General features: G+C 56.4%; 1 protein-coding gene across 9 annotated transcripts; it reads left to right on the top strand.

Moving 5' to 3' along the window:
- Positions 1 to 967: 967 nt before the first annotated feature.
- SEMA6C (semaphorin 6C) lies at positions 968 to 13,882 on the top strand. Of its 9 annotated transcripts, none has more exons than XM_074349384.1 (21): positions 968 to 1,220; positions 1,796 to 2,115; positions 3,214 to 3,263; positions 4,970 to 5,141; positions 6,562 to 6,676; positions 6,976 to 7,039; positions 7,168 to 7,224; positions 7,580 to 7,681; positions 7,895 to 7,985; positions 8,195 to 8,314; positions 8,500 to 8,588; positions 8,899 to 9,116; positions 9,401 to 9,532; positions 9,805 to 9,957; positions 10,200 to 10,373; positions 10,666 to 10,812; positions 11,048 to 11,125; positions 11,253 to 11,308; positions 11,467 to 11,511; positions 11,865 to 11,960; positions 12,371 to 13,882. In XM_074349384.1, exons 4-21 carry the CDS (start codon positions 5,024 to 5,026, stop codon positions 13,420 to 13,422), a joined length of 2,907 nt encoding a protein of 968 aa, XP_074205485.1. In that variant the 5' UTR covers positions 968 to 1,220; positions 1,796 to 2,115; positions 3,214 to 3,263; positions 4,970 to 5,023; the 3' UTR covers positions 13,423 to 13,882. The 9 variants fall into 9 exon arrangements, with proteins under 9 accessions (XP_074205485.1, XP_074205484.1, XP_074205488.1 ...); XM_074349383.1 differs by having other exon boundaries at positions 968 to 1,356; XM_074349387.1 differs by lacking the exon at positions 1,796 to 2,115.
- The last annotated feature ends 2,847 nt before the right edge of the window (positions 13,883 to 16,729 follow it).

Raw genomic sequence — 16,729 nt, 5'->3', positions numbered from 1 at the left:
TCAAAGGGTCGTTATGGAGGTGAGGATGGAGAAGGAACAGTTTTGCTATTTGAAGGGATGTCCAGGGTCCTCTGAGGAAAGATGGGACACCACTTTGTGTCAATGGGGTTGGAGCAGCTGGTTACTTTCCCTCTTTCAGGTTTCCGTGTTGCTCCTCTTTCTATGTGACTCTCTGAGTCACTTTGTCCTGATCTCCACATCTCTCTTTTGGCCTCAGCCCCACTCACCTGTCCTCTTCCGTCAGCCAACAGCCTAGCCTGACTGCTGGCCACCCTGGCTTCCTGGCTCCTTAGTTCCTGGCCTAGTGGTCTAAGCCCATCTTGCTTTGACAGTAGGGGTGGGAGGGGAGGAGATGTTGGGGATCAGGAAAACTTCCTGGTGACATCTTCCTTTCCTTTCCTAGGCCTCAAGCCTAGGAGCGGGCTAGGCCTCCCTTATCCAGGTCAGAATGAACCAGAGGAGGCACATGGGAAGAAATAAAGGGGTTGAGGTAAAAAGAGTAGAGGAGGAACAGAGGGTTGGAGGCAGAATAGGGGAGAGGTGTACCCAGGGAGCAGGGTAGCCAAAGCCACTGGGGAGGAGAAAGGAGGTCGTGCCGGCTCTGACAGCCCAGCCCAGCGTAGGTCCCCGGGTTTCCTGTCTATCTCTCCTCACAGCTTCTCTTCCTTCCTCTCTTGTTGTGAGATTTCTCCCCAGGGCCTCCCCACATTAAAGCGCGTGACCCCTCCTCTGTCCGGGTCTCAGCGACTGTCCAGGGATCTCTCGCCAGGCTTTGGTCTCTTCAGCTCAGCCTCCCGGCCAGGCCCTCTCAGTGGGCGGTGCCCCCGGCGCCCCCCGCCAACCCCCCAGGAGTACTATTGGTGGAGAGCTGTCGAGAAGGCGGTGTTTAGCTGGCCTCCGAGAACCGGATTAGTTGTGGGGACCCCGAGGCGGGCCGGAGGCGGGTCCGTCTGGGAGGCGGGCGGGGCGGCTGGGGCCCGGCCCAGAGCTTCGGGCGGTCGCATTGTTTTCCTCCGCGGAGACGCGGCGGGAGTGGGGTTTGCGACTGGGACCCAGGGCTCGCCCGACCCGACAGCGCCCGGGAGCCCAGATCCAAGCTCCATCCAATTCAGACGCTCCCCACACATCACCAGAGCCCTAGCCACCGATTGCGAACTCGGAGCGGTGCGCGGCCGCTGCCCGCCCGCTGCGCTCTCTATCCCGCTGACCCGGATCTCCGAGCAAGTACCCCGGAGCAGGGCTGGGGCTGCAGGGAGGCGGGGAGGATCGGGGAGCCGAAGGCTGGGAGCAAGCTTCCGAAGTGCCAGAGGGATCTGCGAGGGTGCCAGCGCGCTGTGTGCCTGGATGACGGAGAGGGTCAGCGGAGTTGGGGTGCGCGGGTGGAAGAACGGACCGTGCCCCGTCACGGCGCTGTTGGGCTCAGGGTCTGGGCGCCTCTTCCGAATGGCTTCTCCGAGTCCCATCCCTTGGATTGGGGAACGCGAAACGGGATTATTTGAGGCGCGCACCGTACAGAGGGTGGAAAACCTGGTCCCTTGCCTCCCCAGTAGGGAGATTAAGGCTTCGAGACCTGCGGAGAACCTGACCCTCTCGTTGCCTCTGCAGGGATGGGAAGGGGGACGCGTTGTTCCGGACTTTGGTGTCACGGATGCATCTCTGTCCTTGTGCAAGCGGGAGTCTGTGCACCTCCCAGGGGGTTGGCTTGGGCACAGAGTCGGGAGTGGGGCCCCTGAGAAACATCAGTCTTAGTGCCCATCTCCTCCTTTTCACTCCACTCGCCCTGGGGCTTTGTTAGACCGAGGTCTCTCAAGGAGGAAAGCCGAGCTGGCGACTGCATCTCGAGCCCACGGACCCCGCTCAGCGCTGGCCCCAGGCCCGCCTTCGTCGGTTCCAAGATTCTGGCCCTGCTTCCCTGGCCTCGGAGACCCGCCTCCGCTCCCCAGCCCCCGCTCCCATCCCCATTCGGTCTGCGCCTGCAGGCCCCTCCAGCCCCTCCTCCCGCTAACGTGGCTCTGGGACCCGGTCCCGGCCCAGACTCTGCTACCCGCCCCTCTCGGAGCCCCAGATCCAGTGAGGGGGAGAGACGTCGATCCCCTGGCCTCGGGCCCACCCCATGCAAGTCTCTAGACACCTGGATTATCCTCGTTGGGGGCTGGGTGGGAGGGAGGGTAGGTACCGAGCCTAGGGCTGAGAGCTAAGGGTGAGGGGAACTGTCTTGGAGAAGGGAACGCGCCTGTTACTCGAGGCTCCTTGGCGCGCCCCCCGCTCCTCCAGAGGAAGGTGGACTGGGGCGGGTGATCAGCCCGAGAGCTTCCTGCTATTGTCCCCAGCCCGATCTCCCCTTCTCCATCCCTTCCCCAGCCCCCGCTAGCATCTGGCTATGACCCCGGCCACTCCCCAGAGGTGGCTGCTGGGCCAGGAGGAGAGAGAAGGGCTGTTTCCTCTTCCCAGCAAGGGGAGAAGCCAGGAGGGGGAGAAGGAATCGCCAGGCCTCTCTTATTTGCTCCAAGTGGGGAGGGAGGGGGTGTGAAGCAGTTGGGATTGGTCCTGGCAGGGTAAGCCTTTGCCCAGGCCAGGGATTGGATGGGGGCCCGCTCAAATGCTGCTCCCCCAAATCAGCTATGGGAAGCCCTCTTAAAGATGTATCATAGTTAAGTCTAGGGGGCCAGTGTAATGGCCAACCAAGTGTTTTTAGAGGCTGGACTAATCCAATCTAAGGTTGGGGGTAGGGTGGAGAGATTGGGTGGGAAGGAGGTAGGGCCTGCTCTCTGGAAAGAAGGGGTTGGGGGTGCTAGCTATCAGAGAGCATTTTGCCTAGAAATGAAGAGCATGCAAATGAGATGCAAATTACCCTCTATTGTCCCCAGCCAGGGCGCTTTTGCTAAGAAGGCTGCTGGATTCTGAAGGTTTTAATGTGGGAGTGGTCGTCATGCCCCACAAACTCTCCCAGTCACCCCTTTTCCCAAGACTAGTCCTGCAGTTTCAGAAGTTTCTGTGCAGGGGCCAGCCCCAGCCCCTGCCCTCACGTCTCTGGGCATGAAGCGGCCAGCACCTCTGCAGTCAAGCTCAATGTCTATGGGTCCCCCACTTCCAGAGCAGCATCTCCCCTACCCTAGCCTCATTAGACTTCTCCTGAATGTTCACGTTTACTTTTAAGGGATGTGGAAAGGAGGTGTAATTCAGTCTCTTCCCTCCTGTCCCTTCTTCCATCAGGTCAGAGGTCTCCTATCCCCCACAAACCCTCACAGGAGTCACCACCACAGGTAAGAAAAGGGCAACACCTCCTGAGGGCAGGGGATGGAGGCAGGCCTGGGAGCAGGAAGAGGGTCCAGCCATTCTCCTCACTTGCCTGAGGCTGAAGTTGTTTCCTAGGTGAAGATACCAGTTGCCCAGGGCAACTTGGTGGGGGCAGAAGGGGGAGGATAGGAGACAAGCTGTGTCCTTTTCTCTTCCCCTGGGAGCATCAACATCCGGAAACATGGGAGCGGGTGGTGTGCTGAGGGAGGTTTGGCCTTTCAGCACCAGAGGGTCGTTAGCTAGCTGACTGCTCTGCCCCTGGGGAGGGGGTCATCATTAGGTGCTCCTACCCCTTCCCTTCCTCCAGCTCTCTTGGGACCCCATCTGACGTCAGCCTCCCCACCAGTGACACTGGATTGGGGATGGGGTACACTTGGGTCCTGGCTCCAAGGCAGAATTATTGGGGAGAAGGAATGGGCTGGGCCTGGAAGCCCAGAGTCTCTTTAGGGGACATGGCAAGACAGGCAACTAAGGATTGGTGAAGGATAGCTGGGTTCACAGAAAGGAAGGAGTCTCACCCTTCCTGATCTGATTTCCCCAGTGTACTCAGCCCCTCACTTAAACTGCAAGGGAAAGCAGGAAGCTGGTGTACCCCTCCCACTGTGGGTCCCAGCCAGGGTCAGCTTGGCTGGAGGAGGCTGATAGAGGCTGGTGAGTGGGAAGGAGGGCTGTCTCACTGTCCCTTCCACCATATCCATCTTTTCCTGGACTTTGGGCTGCAATAGCCTGCCTGTCATTGAATTATTTATATTTTCATTCCAAGACAGTCCAAAGAGGGAAGGAAGGGAAAAGGGGCATGTTCAGCCCTATCTCTGCACCAGTATAGCTCCTTCCTTGCCTGGCCCCTCACAGAGGGGTGGGTTTGCTCTTCCCCCATCAAGTACATGCATTGGTTCTTCAGAATTAGGGAGGGAACAGGGGGCTAGAGAGGCTGGGAGGGGGCACAGTGGTCGGGCAGACAGCTGCAGCCAGAGCTAAATTTAGCCTCTGATCTGGCTTTGATGCAGATTCATTTTTGGCTAAGACAGCCCCCCTCCCCCACCCCCCTCCCTACCCAGCTTCTCCCTAGCAATGGGGAGAGCCCCTGAAGCATGAGCTTAGACCAGTTCAGCCAACCCTAGGCTGCCTCCTCGACTCTGTTCTTCAACCCTAGACGGGATGATGGCTGCCTTACAGCTGCCTCTGCCAGGGCACAGCGACAAAATTGCCCCCAGGGTGCCATGGGGGTCTGTGAGGGAGGGCGAGGCAGACATGGTGCACTCTTCCTACCTCCAGTGCCAAGGAGTCACTATTTATAATTTTAAGGCTTCAGTGTCTAATTATAGCTAAGAAGAGGTTAGCAAGAGGGGGGCCAGGAGGTGTCACCTACCGAATGTCCCCAGTCAGGAGACAAGAGGAAAGGCTGAGTGAGAAGGCTGGGAGGGGGAGCGGGTGTGTCCTGTCCTTACCTGGGGTCATGCTGGCAGGCCTTGCACCAGCCAGTTTGGGCCAGTTGGAGAGGGAAGGGCCTTAAGTGACAGTGACAGCTGGTTGGGACTGAGACAGTGCCAGAGAGAGGGTTCTTGCCCCTACTCCACAGGGTCTTCTGGGGATAGACCAGGGGAGGAGTCCACTTGCTTCAAGGGTGGAAGGAAACTGGCCCCTTACCCGACCCTCCTGTCTTGTCTTTCAGGGCCAGCATATGGGTAAGGGGGCACCCCCTGGGGCCTGAGCTGCCCCGCACAGGATGCCCCGTGCCCCTCACTTCATGCCCTTGCTGCTACTGCTGCTGCTGCTCTCACTGCCCCACACCCAGGCTGCCTTTCCCCAGGACCCCCTCCCTCTGCTGACCTCTGACCTGCAAGGTGAGTGCCCCGGTACCACGCTCCCTCTGTGTGAGCTTGGCACTCAGTCCTAGCAATTAGATACTGGGACCCCTTGTGTGGAAGGCAAGGTGCAGGAAGGCTCTCAGTCTCAAGGAAGCTAAGAGCCTGACCAGAAAGGGGAGCAGACAGGTGGAATGAGCTGGCACTTCAGATCAGTCACTTCTCATCTGTGGACCTACTTTCTTCACTCCGAGGCAGCACTGTTTGGTGGTAAAGAACACGGACTCTCAACCAGACCAAACTTTGGCAGGTTGGAATCCCTGCTAAGCTGCTCACTAGTTGTATGAACTTGTCAAGCTATTTAACCCTTCTTTGCTTCAGTCTCCTCATCTGCCAAATGAAGATAATAATAGTATTCTACCTTATAGAATTATTTAGGGATTAAATGAGGTAATATAGGTAAGGTGCTGAGAACACTGTCTGGCACAAAGTAAATGTTTTATATGTGTTTGCTATTATTATTAGCTCCAAAATGAAGACTTGGAACTAATTCAGTGGTTCCTAACACCTGCTACCTCCCTTTCTACCATTTTACCAGTACTGTTAAGTATGGGTCCCACTGTGAGGGAAACCATAAGCCAAGTTTTTCTGAGATGGACCTTTATCTATTTGCAGGTTCCTGTTATATATGTAGGATTTAGAGTAATTTTAAGGATGAAGGAACTGCAGTTTGGTTACTGGGAGTAACTGTTGGGGGATGGATAAGATTAGCAAACACTTAGCATGTGCCAGACGCAGTTCTAAGCACCACACTCGTGTTAATCACCTCTCCCTGAACTCTGGGCTCCCTCTGAATGCTGATGACGGTGGGTTCCGTGATCAGGCCAGGCGGGTGCTGGCGTTGGTCAGAGGAGGCAGAAACCTTGGAGGGCTGAGGTGGCCTGTGAGGGGCCTTGAGGGGAGGGTGCAAACAGAGGGCTGGGAGAAATGGGGTGAGTAAATGCTCCAGGTGGGACAGTGTACAATGTGGGAGTGAAAGGGAATCCCTAGCCCTAAGGCAGCTCCATGAAGGGTCTGGGCTGGGCTCTGGAGTCAGACAGACCTGGATTCGAATTTGGGTGCCTGCCACTTCCAACTTAAATGAGCTATATGTACATTTCTTAATGGCTTTAAGCTTCAGGTCCCTCATCTATAAAATGTTAGCCCCTACCTCATAGGGTTTTTGTAAGAAATCAAACAATGCATCTAAAGTGCTAACACAGTGCTTGGCAGAGGTTAAATACTCACAGTTAGCCAGTATTATTTTTTAGTAGCCTTATTAATAGCTTTATTAATACTTCACAACTCATCTCACATACCCACTATGTCCATGGCTGGGTTTCCTCTGGTTGGAGAGAGTGTTGAGGGATTCTGTGGTATCCTGGGTGGCCCTTGGCACCCACTTCTCTGTGCCTTCTAGGTATTTCCCCATTATCCTGGTTCCGGGGCCTGGAGGATGATGCTGTGGTTGCAGAACTTGGGCTGGACTTTCAGAGATTCTTGACCTTGAACCGGACCTTGCTAGTGGCTGCCCGGTAAACTGGCCGTGGCACCGTTGTGGGGTCGACATGCATGCTCCTGGGCAGACATGGGACTTGCATGGCCGCTGCAGCATCTTGCAGGGGACACATGCAGGTGTACAAGCCATGGGATATGGACATGCTTGGACCCAGAGCACAATTGCCAAGGCATGGAGTTAGGGGGAGGAGAGAGGGCAGGTCTGCACTGTTTGTCCCTGAGCAGCTGAACATGGGCAAGGCCGGGAGGGGGGTGCTCAGGAGCTCAGGTCAGGTGTGGTGGCTTGGCTCTTATCCCTCCTTACCTGTCCCTTCAGGGATCACGTTTTCTCCTTTGATCTTCAATTCCAAGAAGAAGAGGAGGGGCTAGTGCCCAACAAGGTGAGGGGCTGTGTGGAGGAGGTGAGGCATGATGAGGCTGGGAAGGTCTAACGGGGGTCAAGTGTAGCCATAATGTGAGGTGGGTCCAGGTGGCCCCATGATTTTCCCTCTTCTGCTTCTCCCTCCAGTATCTAACATGGAGGAGCCAAGACATGGAGAACTGTGCCGTGCGGGGGAAGCTGACGGTGAGGAGTGGGATGAGAATCTCACGGGAAGGAGATGGCCCTGCTTCCAGGCTCTCTCCAAGCAGCCTTCCACCCTTCCCAGTCCCCCGCCCCCCACTTCTCTCATCTCAGGTCACAGAGGAAAATGTACAGGAAAGGGAATTCATGATTTTTAGTTTCCTTTACACACCTCACAAAAGAAGTGAGGCTCCAAGAGGCCAAAGAACTTGCCCAAGGCCACAGGACTAGTGTATAGCTTAGCTGGGACTTTACCCCACATTACTCTGACGGCTCAAGGAGAATAGCCTTACTTCCTGTGACCCCCGCCCCACTCCCCAGGAGCCCTGTTACTGACCTAGAACTTTGGGTTCTCTAGGACGAGTGCTACAACTACATTCGTGTCCTTGTTCCCTGGGACTCCCAGACACTCCTTGCCTGTGGAACGAACTCCTTCAGCCCTATGTGCCGCAGCTATGGGGTACAAAAGCGAGGGTGGGGCATCAGGACTGGAGGGAGGAGAACCCAAGCTGGGTGATCAGTTTGGTGGGGACGGACCAGCAGGGCTGGGGGAACGGGGTGCCCAAAGTGCAGGAGTCCAGAAGGGGTGGGGGAAGGAGGTAAGGGGACATGAAGGAGTGGGCTATGGAGCCACACTCCCAAAGCCCCAAGAACCTGCTCCCTCTGCCTTCAGATAACTTCGCTGCAGCAGGAGGGTGAGGAGCTGAGTGGGCAGGCTCGATGCCCCTTTGATGCCACCCAGTCCAATGTGGCCGTCTTTGCAGGTGTGCACCTGGGCGTGTGAGAAGCAGGCATGTGGCTGGAGGGAACTCCCACCTTAGCCCCTCTCCCAGTTGGGTCTTTCCCATGCTCCTGAGTGGAGGGTTGAGGTAGGGGCCAGGGTCAGGCGGAGGTAGGGGTGTGGGAAACCCAAGAAGAGCCAAGATACGGATCCCTGAGGCCTCCCCTGACCCCATCCTACCCACCCCTCCAGAGGGCAGCCTGTACTCAGCCACAGCTGCGGATTTCCAGGCCAGTGATGCTGTGGTTTACAGAAGCCTTGGGCCTCAGCCCCCACTCCGCTCCGCCAAGTACGACTCCAAGTGGCTCCGAGGTCAGGGCGGGCCTAGGGGAGGGAGGCTGCTCTTGGGGAGGAGGTGCAGGGGGAGAACTGTGGCAGGGAGCAGGCAGAAGGTGGAAGGGTGTGCATGTGTGCAAGGGGGAGAGGCTGTGTGGGGCCAGGAGTTTCTGAGCAGGTAATACGTACTCTTCTGTACGCTTCCTGTCACTCCCCCTCAGAGCCACACTTTGTCCATGCTTTGGAGCATGGAGAACATGTCTACTTCTTCTTCCGAGAGGTGTCTGTGGAGGACGCCCGCCTAGGGAGGGTAAGGAGCTGGGCATCGGGGGTGGGCAGCTAGAGGGCTCTGCCGGACTCTGAGGAGCCAGTCAGTCAGGGGACAGCTCCCGACCTTTATCTCCTGATTCTGAGCCCCAACCTGGAGAAGCCCCAGGCCTCTGCCCCCACATCCTGCTGTGCCCCTCATCTTTGACCCAGATTGGCCGACCACACCATACTGTTCCTTTGCTGGCCTCTAACATTTGTCTCTTGGTGCTCTAACTCACCGCACTGCTCTCAGCTGGCAGGCCCTGGGTTCCCTCTTGCCATCCTCCTCGTCCCTGACTCTCGTTCCCCAGGTGCAGTTCTCACGTGTGGCCCGTGTGTGTAAGCGTGACATGGGTGGCTCACCTCGGGCCTTGGACCGCCACTGGACATCCTTCCTGAAGCTGCGGCTCAACTGCTCTGTCCCTGGGGACTCTACCTTCTATTTTGACGTCTTACAGGCCTTGACTGGGCCTGTGAACTTGTATGGCCACTCTGCTGTCTTTGGGGTCTTTACCACCCAGACCAATAGGTTGGTACTAGACTAATGTGGCTCGATCTGTGCCCTGCCCCACCAGCATCCAAATTCCCCTCTTAAAGCCTGTTGATGAGGGTAGTGAGGAGAAGCTCCATTTAAAGCCAGTTTGCTGTTCAGCCTAGTTTGTTCTTTTTCTCCCAGCATGGCCCCAGGGGCTGCCCCACCCTCTCGGGCTCCCCCCTAATGTGGTGTATGAAGGGGAGCTGCCATGTCTCACTTGGGAGGAGCTGTGCTGTCCCTCCCAACACCTAGCCTACTTTCTCTTCTGGCTCCTTCAGCATCCCTGGCTCTGCGGTCTGCGCCTTCTACCTGGATGATATTGAGCGTGGGTTTGAGGGCAAGTTCAAGGAGCAGAGGAGTCTGGATGGGGCCTGGACCCCTGTGTCTGAGGACAGGGTCCCCTCCCCCAGGTACCCTGGATGGGGGTGGCTTTTGTAGGGGCAGAAGCAAGCAGTGCCTGCTCCCCAAATGGGATTAGGAAGAGAGGATCCAAGGCCTGGGGATGGGGCTGGTGGGACTAGAGACCTGCAGCAGGGAAGGGAAGCAGTACTGGGGGTGTATGCGTATAGGCAGAGCAAGGGTTACCAATCATGTCTGGGAGCAGTGGGCCAGCGGTGGTCACAAAGCCTAACTCAGCCCCAGCTCCCTGCTCTAAGGCTGCCTCTTCCTATGTGTCCACCAGGCCAGGATCCTGTGCAGGAGTAGGTGTAGCTGCCTTGTTCCCCTCTTCTCGAGACCTCCCTGATGATGTCCTGACCTTCATCAAGGCTCACCCACTCCTGGACCCTGCCGTGCCACCTGCCACCCATCAACCTCTGCTCACCCTCACCAGCAGGTATGGGGCTAAAAAACACTGACCACTACCCTCCCCCACCCAGCCACTCTCTTTCTTTGACCCCACAAGGTAAATCATATTGGTAGGAGGAAGAACCCATGAAAGTGGAAGGGAGAGGGCTAAGAAGGAAACCCTGGGCTGGGGGAAGGGCCCAGAAGTGGCTACCCGGACACATGGGCTGTCCTTGAAACACCCAAGCTTCCATTGGTCAGGTTGTCCTGACCTGAGGCCTATCCCTCCAGGGCCCTACTGACCCAAGTAGCTGTGGATGGCATGGCTGGTCCCTACAGTAATACTACAGTCCTGTTCCTCGGCTCCAATGATGGGACAGTGCTGAAGGTGCTGCCCCCAGGAGGGCAATCTGGGGGCCAGGAGCCCATTCTGTTGGAAGAGATTGATGCCTACAGCCCCTCCAGGTGAGCCCTTTGTCCAGCAGGCCCCCTGCAGAGCAGGGATGGGATGGGCTGTGAGGTGGTACTTCGGGATATGGAGGTGGGGTGGGAACTCCAACATTGGAAGTTGTGGGGAAGAAAGAGCGGCATGGCAAGAAGCCAGACAGTGTGTTGGGGCAGGGTGGCCATTCACGAACCCCAACCCTATGAGTTGTACTCAGTTGCTTGTACACCTCCCTACCTCTGTTTTTTAACTCACCCACGGAGAAAGAAGCCTTGTCTGCCACATATCTGATTCCTTCTGGCCTCACCCTAGGTGCAGTGGGAAGCGGGCAGCCCAAACTGCAAGGCGGGTCATAGGGCTGGAGCTGGACACTGAAGGTCACAGGCTGTTTGTGGCTTTCTCTGGCTGCATCATCTACCTCCCTCTTAGTCGGTGTGCCAGGCATGGAGCCTGTCGGAGGTGAGAGGGACCTGAGCTCAGGCCCTGAAGGTGGGCTCCCTGGGCCAGCAGGCACAAAGGAGCAGAGGCATGGGGGTGACAGGGAGATGCAGGGGATGGCTGTGGGGGATGTCTCAAGCATTCTGCAGGTGGGCAGTAACCAGGGACTGGACTAGGGACTGGGTGAGAGTAGATGAGGCAGGGGAATGGAATGTGATTAGAGGGTCCCAGCCTCACATGACTCAGTTTTCTCTAGGAGCTGTCTGGCTTCTCAGGACCCATACTGTGGATGGGATAGCTCCAGAGGCTGTGTGGATATCAGGGGACCTGGTGGGTAAGTGAGGGGCCCCCAGATCTCCTGAGGAGAAAGTTCCCTGCTACTCAGAGAGGAAGCTGAGGGCCAGGGTAGGGGATGGGGGCAAGATGTATAACCGCTCTGAGCCACCACCATGTCCTCTTAGGACTGATGTGGATCCAGCTGGGAACCAGGAATCCATGGAGCATGATGACTGCCAAGGTAAACAGAAGGGCCAGGGGCAGCTGCAGCCATTGTTGAGCACTGCTCTGATGTGGGCTTTTGTCTTTCTCTCCTCCTGTGACACAGTTATGCCCATCAGTTCTGCATGAAGCTTCCCCCTGCTCTCCATCTTCACCCTCTCTCTCCCTTCTTCATAGATGGAGCTACTGGGAGTCAGTCTGGCACAGGGGATTCTGCTTATGGTGAGTTCTACGGTCCCAGCTCCACCTTTCCTCATTCAGCCCACACTCACCCAAGTCTGTGCCCCATGGCAGCAGCAAACCAGCACCCTGGACACTTAGAGAGTCTCAGAAAAGGGTTACATCCTCCAAATACCTAGCATGTAGCTCAGTGCTTGGCACATAATAAGGTGCTTAATTTTGAACAAATAAATGAAATATCCTGCATGGGGAGCCCTTCCCCATTCCCAGAGGAAAGTGGGGGCTGCAGTTCTGGACTTTTGGGTTCCAAAGCGGGAGAGTGGGGGACCTGCTCAATGGGTGTCAGAGGTGGAGAGCAGAAACCTCACTAGCTCTGACCTGGTCTCTGTCACCAGTGCTTCTGGGTCCTGGCCCTTCCCCTGAGACCCCCAGCCCCCCAAGTGATGCCCACCCCCGGCCCCAGTCTTCCACCCTTGGAGCTCACACTCAGGGTAAGGGGGCTGACTGGGAGGGACAGGAGTGAAGTGTGGGGCTGCTGATTCTTGAAGAATTCTAAGCCTCTCACTGACCGTTGTTTGGTGCTCACTAATAATGCCTGTTTTGAAGCCTCCTCTCCCTAGAGCCCCTTCTTCGGCACCGGCACAGTTTGCAGTTGTTCTTGGCATGGCTACAGGGGCCGGAGCTGGGACGGGGACTCCCCAGGCCCAAGCTCTAGCTTGTGTGTGAGGGTCAGTTCGATGGGCTGTGTGTGTTGAGAGGCCAGGGGGGAGGTGATTCCTCAAGAGGGTCAAGGCTGCGTTGGATTGAAGCTGAGCAGCAGCAGGAGAGCGTGACACTGCGGAGCTCGCCATCCCGCCCCGGCCTACCTTCGCTGAGCCCCCTCCTCCCTCTCGGTCGGCAGGCGTGCGCCGGGATCTGCCCCCAGCCTCAGCCTCCCGCTCCGTCCCCATCCCACTTCTTCTGGCCTGTGTGGCTGCAGCCTTCGCCTTGGGCGCCTCGGTCTCTGGCCTCCTGGTCTCCTGCGCTTGTCGCCGCGCCCACCGACGTCGGAGCAAAGACATCGAGACTCCGGGGCTCCCGCGCCCTCTCTCCCTTCGCAGCTTAGCCCGGCTGCACGGGGCGGGCCCGGAGCCGCCACCACCGTCCAAGGACGGAGACGGGGCGCAGACGCCCCAGCTCTACACCACCTTCCTGCCTCCTCCCGAGGCCGTGCCCTCGCCAGAGCTGGCCTGCCTGCCCACCCCGGAGTCCACGCCGGAGCTGCCGGTCAAGCACCTCCGCCACGCCGGGGGTCCCTGGGAGTGGAACCAGAATGGGAACAACGCCAAGGAGGACCGGCGCTGCGCCCGGGGCGGGAATGCTGCGGGCGGACCGGCGCCGCGCGTGCTGGTGAGGCCGCCGCCGCCCGGCTGTCCCGGGCAGGCCGTGGAGGTCACCACCCTGGAGGAACTGCTGCGCTACCTGCACGGCCCGCAGCCGCCCAGGAAGGAGGCCGAGTCCCCGGCCGCGGCCCCTTTCACCTCGCGGGCGCTCCCGCCCGAGCCTGCCCCCACCCCCACCCCCACCCCCTTTGCGGGCTCCAGCCTGCTTCCGCGTGACTGTGCCCCGCCTCGGAGGCTGGACGTGCCCCCGGAGGGCAAGTGCCCGGCCCCCGCCGCCCGGCCTGCGCTCTCCGCCCCGGCTCCGCGGCTCGGGGTCGGCGGCAGCCGGAGGTTGCCCTTCTCCACGCACCGCGCCCCCCCCGCGCTGCTCACCCGAGTCCCCTCCGGAGGCCCCTCCAGGTACTCCGGGGGTGCCGGGAGACACCTCTTGTACCTGGGCCGGCCGGAGGGGTGCCGAGGCCGCGCCCTGAAGAGGGTGGACGTCGAGAAGTGCCAGGTGCCCTCTAAGCCTGCCCTCGTCGGACCCTCTTCCCAGCAGGCCGTCCCTAACGGCAGCCATTTTAACTTTTAAAGGGAGCTGCTCCAAGGCCTCAAGTGGGACCCCTGACGCCCACGCCCTCGAAGGCCTTGAGCGTGGGCATGTCTCCAAGGACAGGTCCCCTCCCTCTCTCCTTGTTCCACACCTCCAGCCTTCCTGGACTCTGAGAGTCTCCCAGGGTCTCTGCCCGCCTCGGACTTATTTATTGACTGCCGACTCTTTCCCCCTGTCCTCGAGAGAGGAGTGGGAGGTGAGAATCTCGCCCCCTCAGTGAGCCAGCTTTTCGGGGGGAACTGGCACACTCCCACTTCCCCCACCTCAGCCAAGCTGCCTTAACTCGCCCCTCCGGGCTTCCTCCACAGACTGGGCCCTGGGCGGGCCGCACGGCGGACTGACGGGGCTGGGCCACGCGCGTTGTGTACAGCGTCCTCCCGGGACGTGCCTCTCCTACCGTGTAGGAGCCTCCGCTTCCCAATACAGCTGTGTCCCCCAATCGCTGCCTGACTTTTCTCGCGGAGGGGGCGGGGCAGGGTGGGAATCAGTAGGCTGCTCTGAGCATCTTTGCCCCAGAATCTCTGCCTTCGTCTTGGCCTTGAGCTCTCTCCCCAGTAATTGGGATGGCTGCGGTCCCACCGGGGTTAATCAGGAAAGGTTTCCTGAAGGAGGCAAGCAAAGAAATGGTGCTTGGAGATGAACCAGGGCCCAGGAGACCCAGGGTAGAATTTAGGTGGGGTTAGGGAGGGCACTGGGAGCATGTTTCTGGGTCGAGGTAAGACGGCCTTTTTCGTAACCTGCTCTATGGGGTAGGAGGAGGGTATTTTTGGAGAAATAAAATGAAGCTGCAGCGTAAGTGAATTAAGTTTCGCATCAGGAAACCTTGTTATAAAGAGAATTTAGCTGGAAGAGCCTGGGTCGCATGAGGGATCGGCTGCAAAAAAACCAGCAAAGGCTTCACTCCTCCTGGAGGCAGAGGTTTGCCCCATTAGTTCCCTAAGGAGCAGTTCCTCTTCGCAGAGCGAGAAGGGTATTGAGAAGCGTTCTCTCATTGCACGCATGCGTAGCCTCCTCCGGGACCGCGCTCAGCCCCACGCGCGGAGGATCAGCCAGCGTGTGTCCTGGTGGTCCTCTGGCCTGGGCTGGCTGCAGACACCTGTTTGTTACTCCCGAGGGCCAATGAGAGGGGAGAACAGGACGGCCTGTCCCACCCACTACCTTGAGCTGAGGACACTTAAGGCCTCGCGCAGGCGGTTGCATGTCTTTACGGATTTACAAGTTCCGTTTTTCACCCCCGTGAGGCCGGAGTGTCCGCCCGGTTGGAGCCCTAGGCTGCCCTCCCGCTGGCGTAGCCTGGAGGCCAGACAACGCCCTACAGCGAAGGAAGCCTCGCCAGCCCCTCTCTCCATTCTTTGCCTAAAAGCCTTCGGTGGGAATCCGCTGGGAACAATTTTGTGAAGTACCCTAAAATGGTTTATAGCGCCAACCTTTACTTCTTGTGATCCTGCCTAGCCAGAGCTCTAATCTAAGCCTCTGTTTCCTCATCTGAAAAATGGGGTTGAGAAGTTCAAGTACGATAATATATGTAAAAACGTTTTCCTAAGAAGAAAATACTGGTATCTTGTGAAACGGTGGTTCCTCCAAACTCACACTTAGGCTATTCCTATCTGTGATTTGCTGCTTCTCAGCAACCCGTTTCCCTTTGTATCCTTGTAACATTCATTTATAGATTTTACCCTCAAGGTTTTTAAATGCCTTCTGAACACTTATTACACCTGGGTTAACTTGTTCTGCCAAATTCTGTCCTCCAGCGTCTACCCTCTTTTTTGCTTGGAGCTTGTTTCACCAGATTGGCGAGGTCCTTTAGATCTCAGTTTTCCCCTCACTGAGTGCCTTACTTAAACCAAGATATTTTGAAATCATTGCTAATTTCTAGATAGTGGAGGAGAGCAAGGAAGGAGGTCAGAAGCTTTCCAATCACCTGACTTCATTAGCCTCTTCAAACCAAGCCCGGACAAAGAAACAATTTAAGGCTGCCGCCTTTCATAGACCTGAGTCTTGCCCTGAAGGTGGTCACAAAGAAAGGGGTAAATGATCCTGAAGTTTAAATATAGACCCAAAAGAGAAGTATTAATGGAAATTTAACCTTGTGACTCTTGTGACTTATTGTGAAGGTTGTTCATTAGTATTTATAACGTATGGCAACTTCTCTAGCCAGGAGTGCCTAAGCTGGGCTCTCAGAACCTCCTCAGGGCTAGTGAAAACAACCACGTTGCAGTGAGAGCAACAGCTCTTTGACTCCGCCAGTTAATGGTTTGTGGGTGTCCTTGGCAATTCAACTTACTTCTCTATGCCTCAATTTCTTTTGTACAGTATGGAAAGAACATTAAGTCAACAGGGGTTTATAAAGCACCATATATATAGGTTCAAATTAAGCGTTTTGTGGGAAACGGTTATTTGCCCAAAATAACATAGACTACCAAGAATATAATTCATTAATACTCATGAAATACCTCATCCTGACAGTAGTGAATAATAAATTAAGGAATGAATTGGAAGAAATTATTATCATTGACAACAGAGGGATAAACATGATCCCAATTAAGGAATCTGATAGTCTCTTAAAAATTAGGATACTGCTCAAACTTTGTCTTTAGACAAACCAGAATGTGCCAACAAGAGGATAAAGTCATCATCCTGAGGGACTTCTAAGCTGATTTCTCAGAGGCATCTTGGGAGGTTATGGAGAAACCAGGGCCCCAGTAGGCAGAGTCCATCAGCTTGTATAAAGCTTTGGGGACCTGAAGCACAGAAGGTGCCACAGTCACAAAGCTTGAAAAGCTGTTCAGCATCTTGGGTTCTTTGGGAGCTAAGTCACAGGGGCCTGAGCTATTACTGTCTCTCAGATTTATGTCTCCTTGATGCCACCACCCCACACTTGGGAAATCACATAGGTATGAGTCACCCTCTGTTACTTAATCCAGCAGTTGACCCTTCAGAACTGTTGACGCATAAGAATTTAAGGTTACATGTATGAGAGTATGGTTGAAGTCCATGGGTAAAATATGAATTCTATGAATCCAAAAGATCACTTACCTTTACCAGGTGTGTGTTAGGGTTCCACTAGGAAATAGTTGACATGTTCAAAATGAAGAGCTACTTTTTAAAAAGTGTTGGCAAGGGACAGGTCAGTAACTGGAGGCTAGCAACAGGCTTATGCCTGAAAGGACAAAAGGAGGTAGTGGTTACAGGGACTCAGAAGGCGAGATTGCATTGAGAGGAGCAGTGACCTTTAATCAAACGGTACAACTAGGCCCAGGTGACCCCAAGGGAGGGAACCTGGGAA

This window comes from Camelus bactrianus, chromosome 21 (genome assembly GCF_048773025.1).
Source record: "Camelus bactrianus isolate YW-2024 breed Bactrian camel chromosome 21, ASM4877302v1, whole genome shotgun sequence".
Classification (NCBI taxonomy): Eukaryota; Metazoa; Chordata; class Mammalia; order Artiodactyla; family Camelidae; genus Camelus; species Camelus bactrianus.
Note: the sequence above shows the minus strand (reverse complement) of the source record. Positions and strands in the feature narration are given on the sequence as shown.

Coding starts and splice junctions, on each gene's coding strand:
- SEMA6C (XM_074349387.1), top strand. CDS start 5,024: ATGCCCCGTGCCCCTCACTTCATGCCCTTGCTGCTACTGCTGCTGCTG. Junction 5,142..6,561: donor GCTGACCTCTGACCTGCAAG/GTGAGTGCCCCG, acceptor TGTGCCTTCTAG/GTATTTCCCCATTATCCTGG. Junction 11,512..11,864: donor CACAGGGGATTCTGCTTATG/GTGAGTTCTACG, acceptor CTCTGTCACCAG/TGCTTCTGGGTCCTGGCCCT.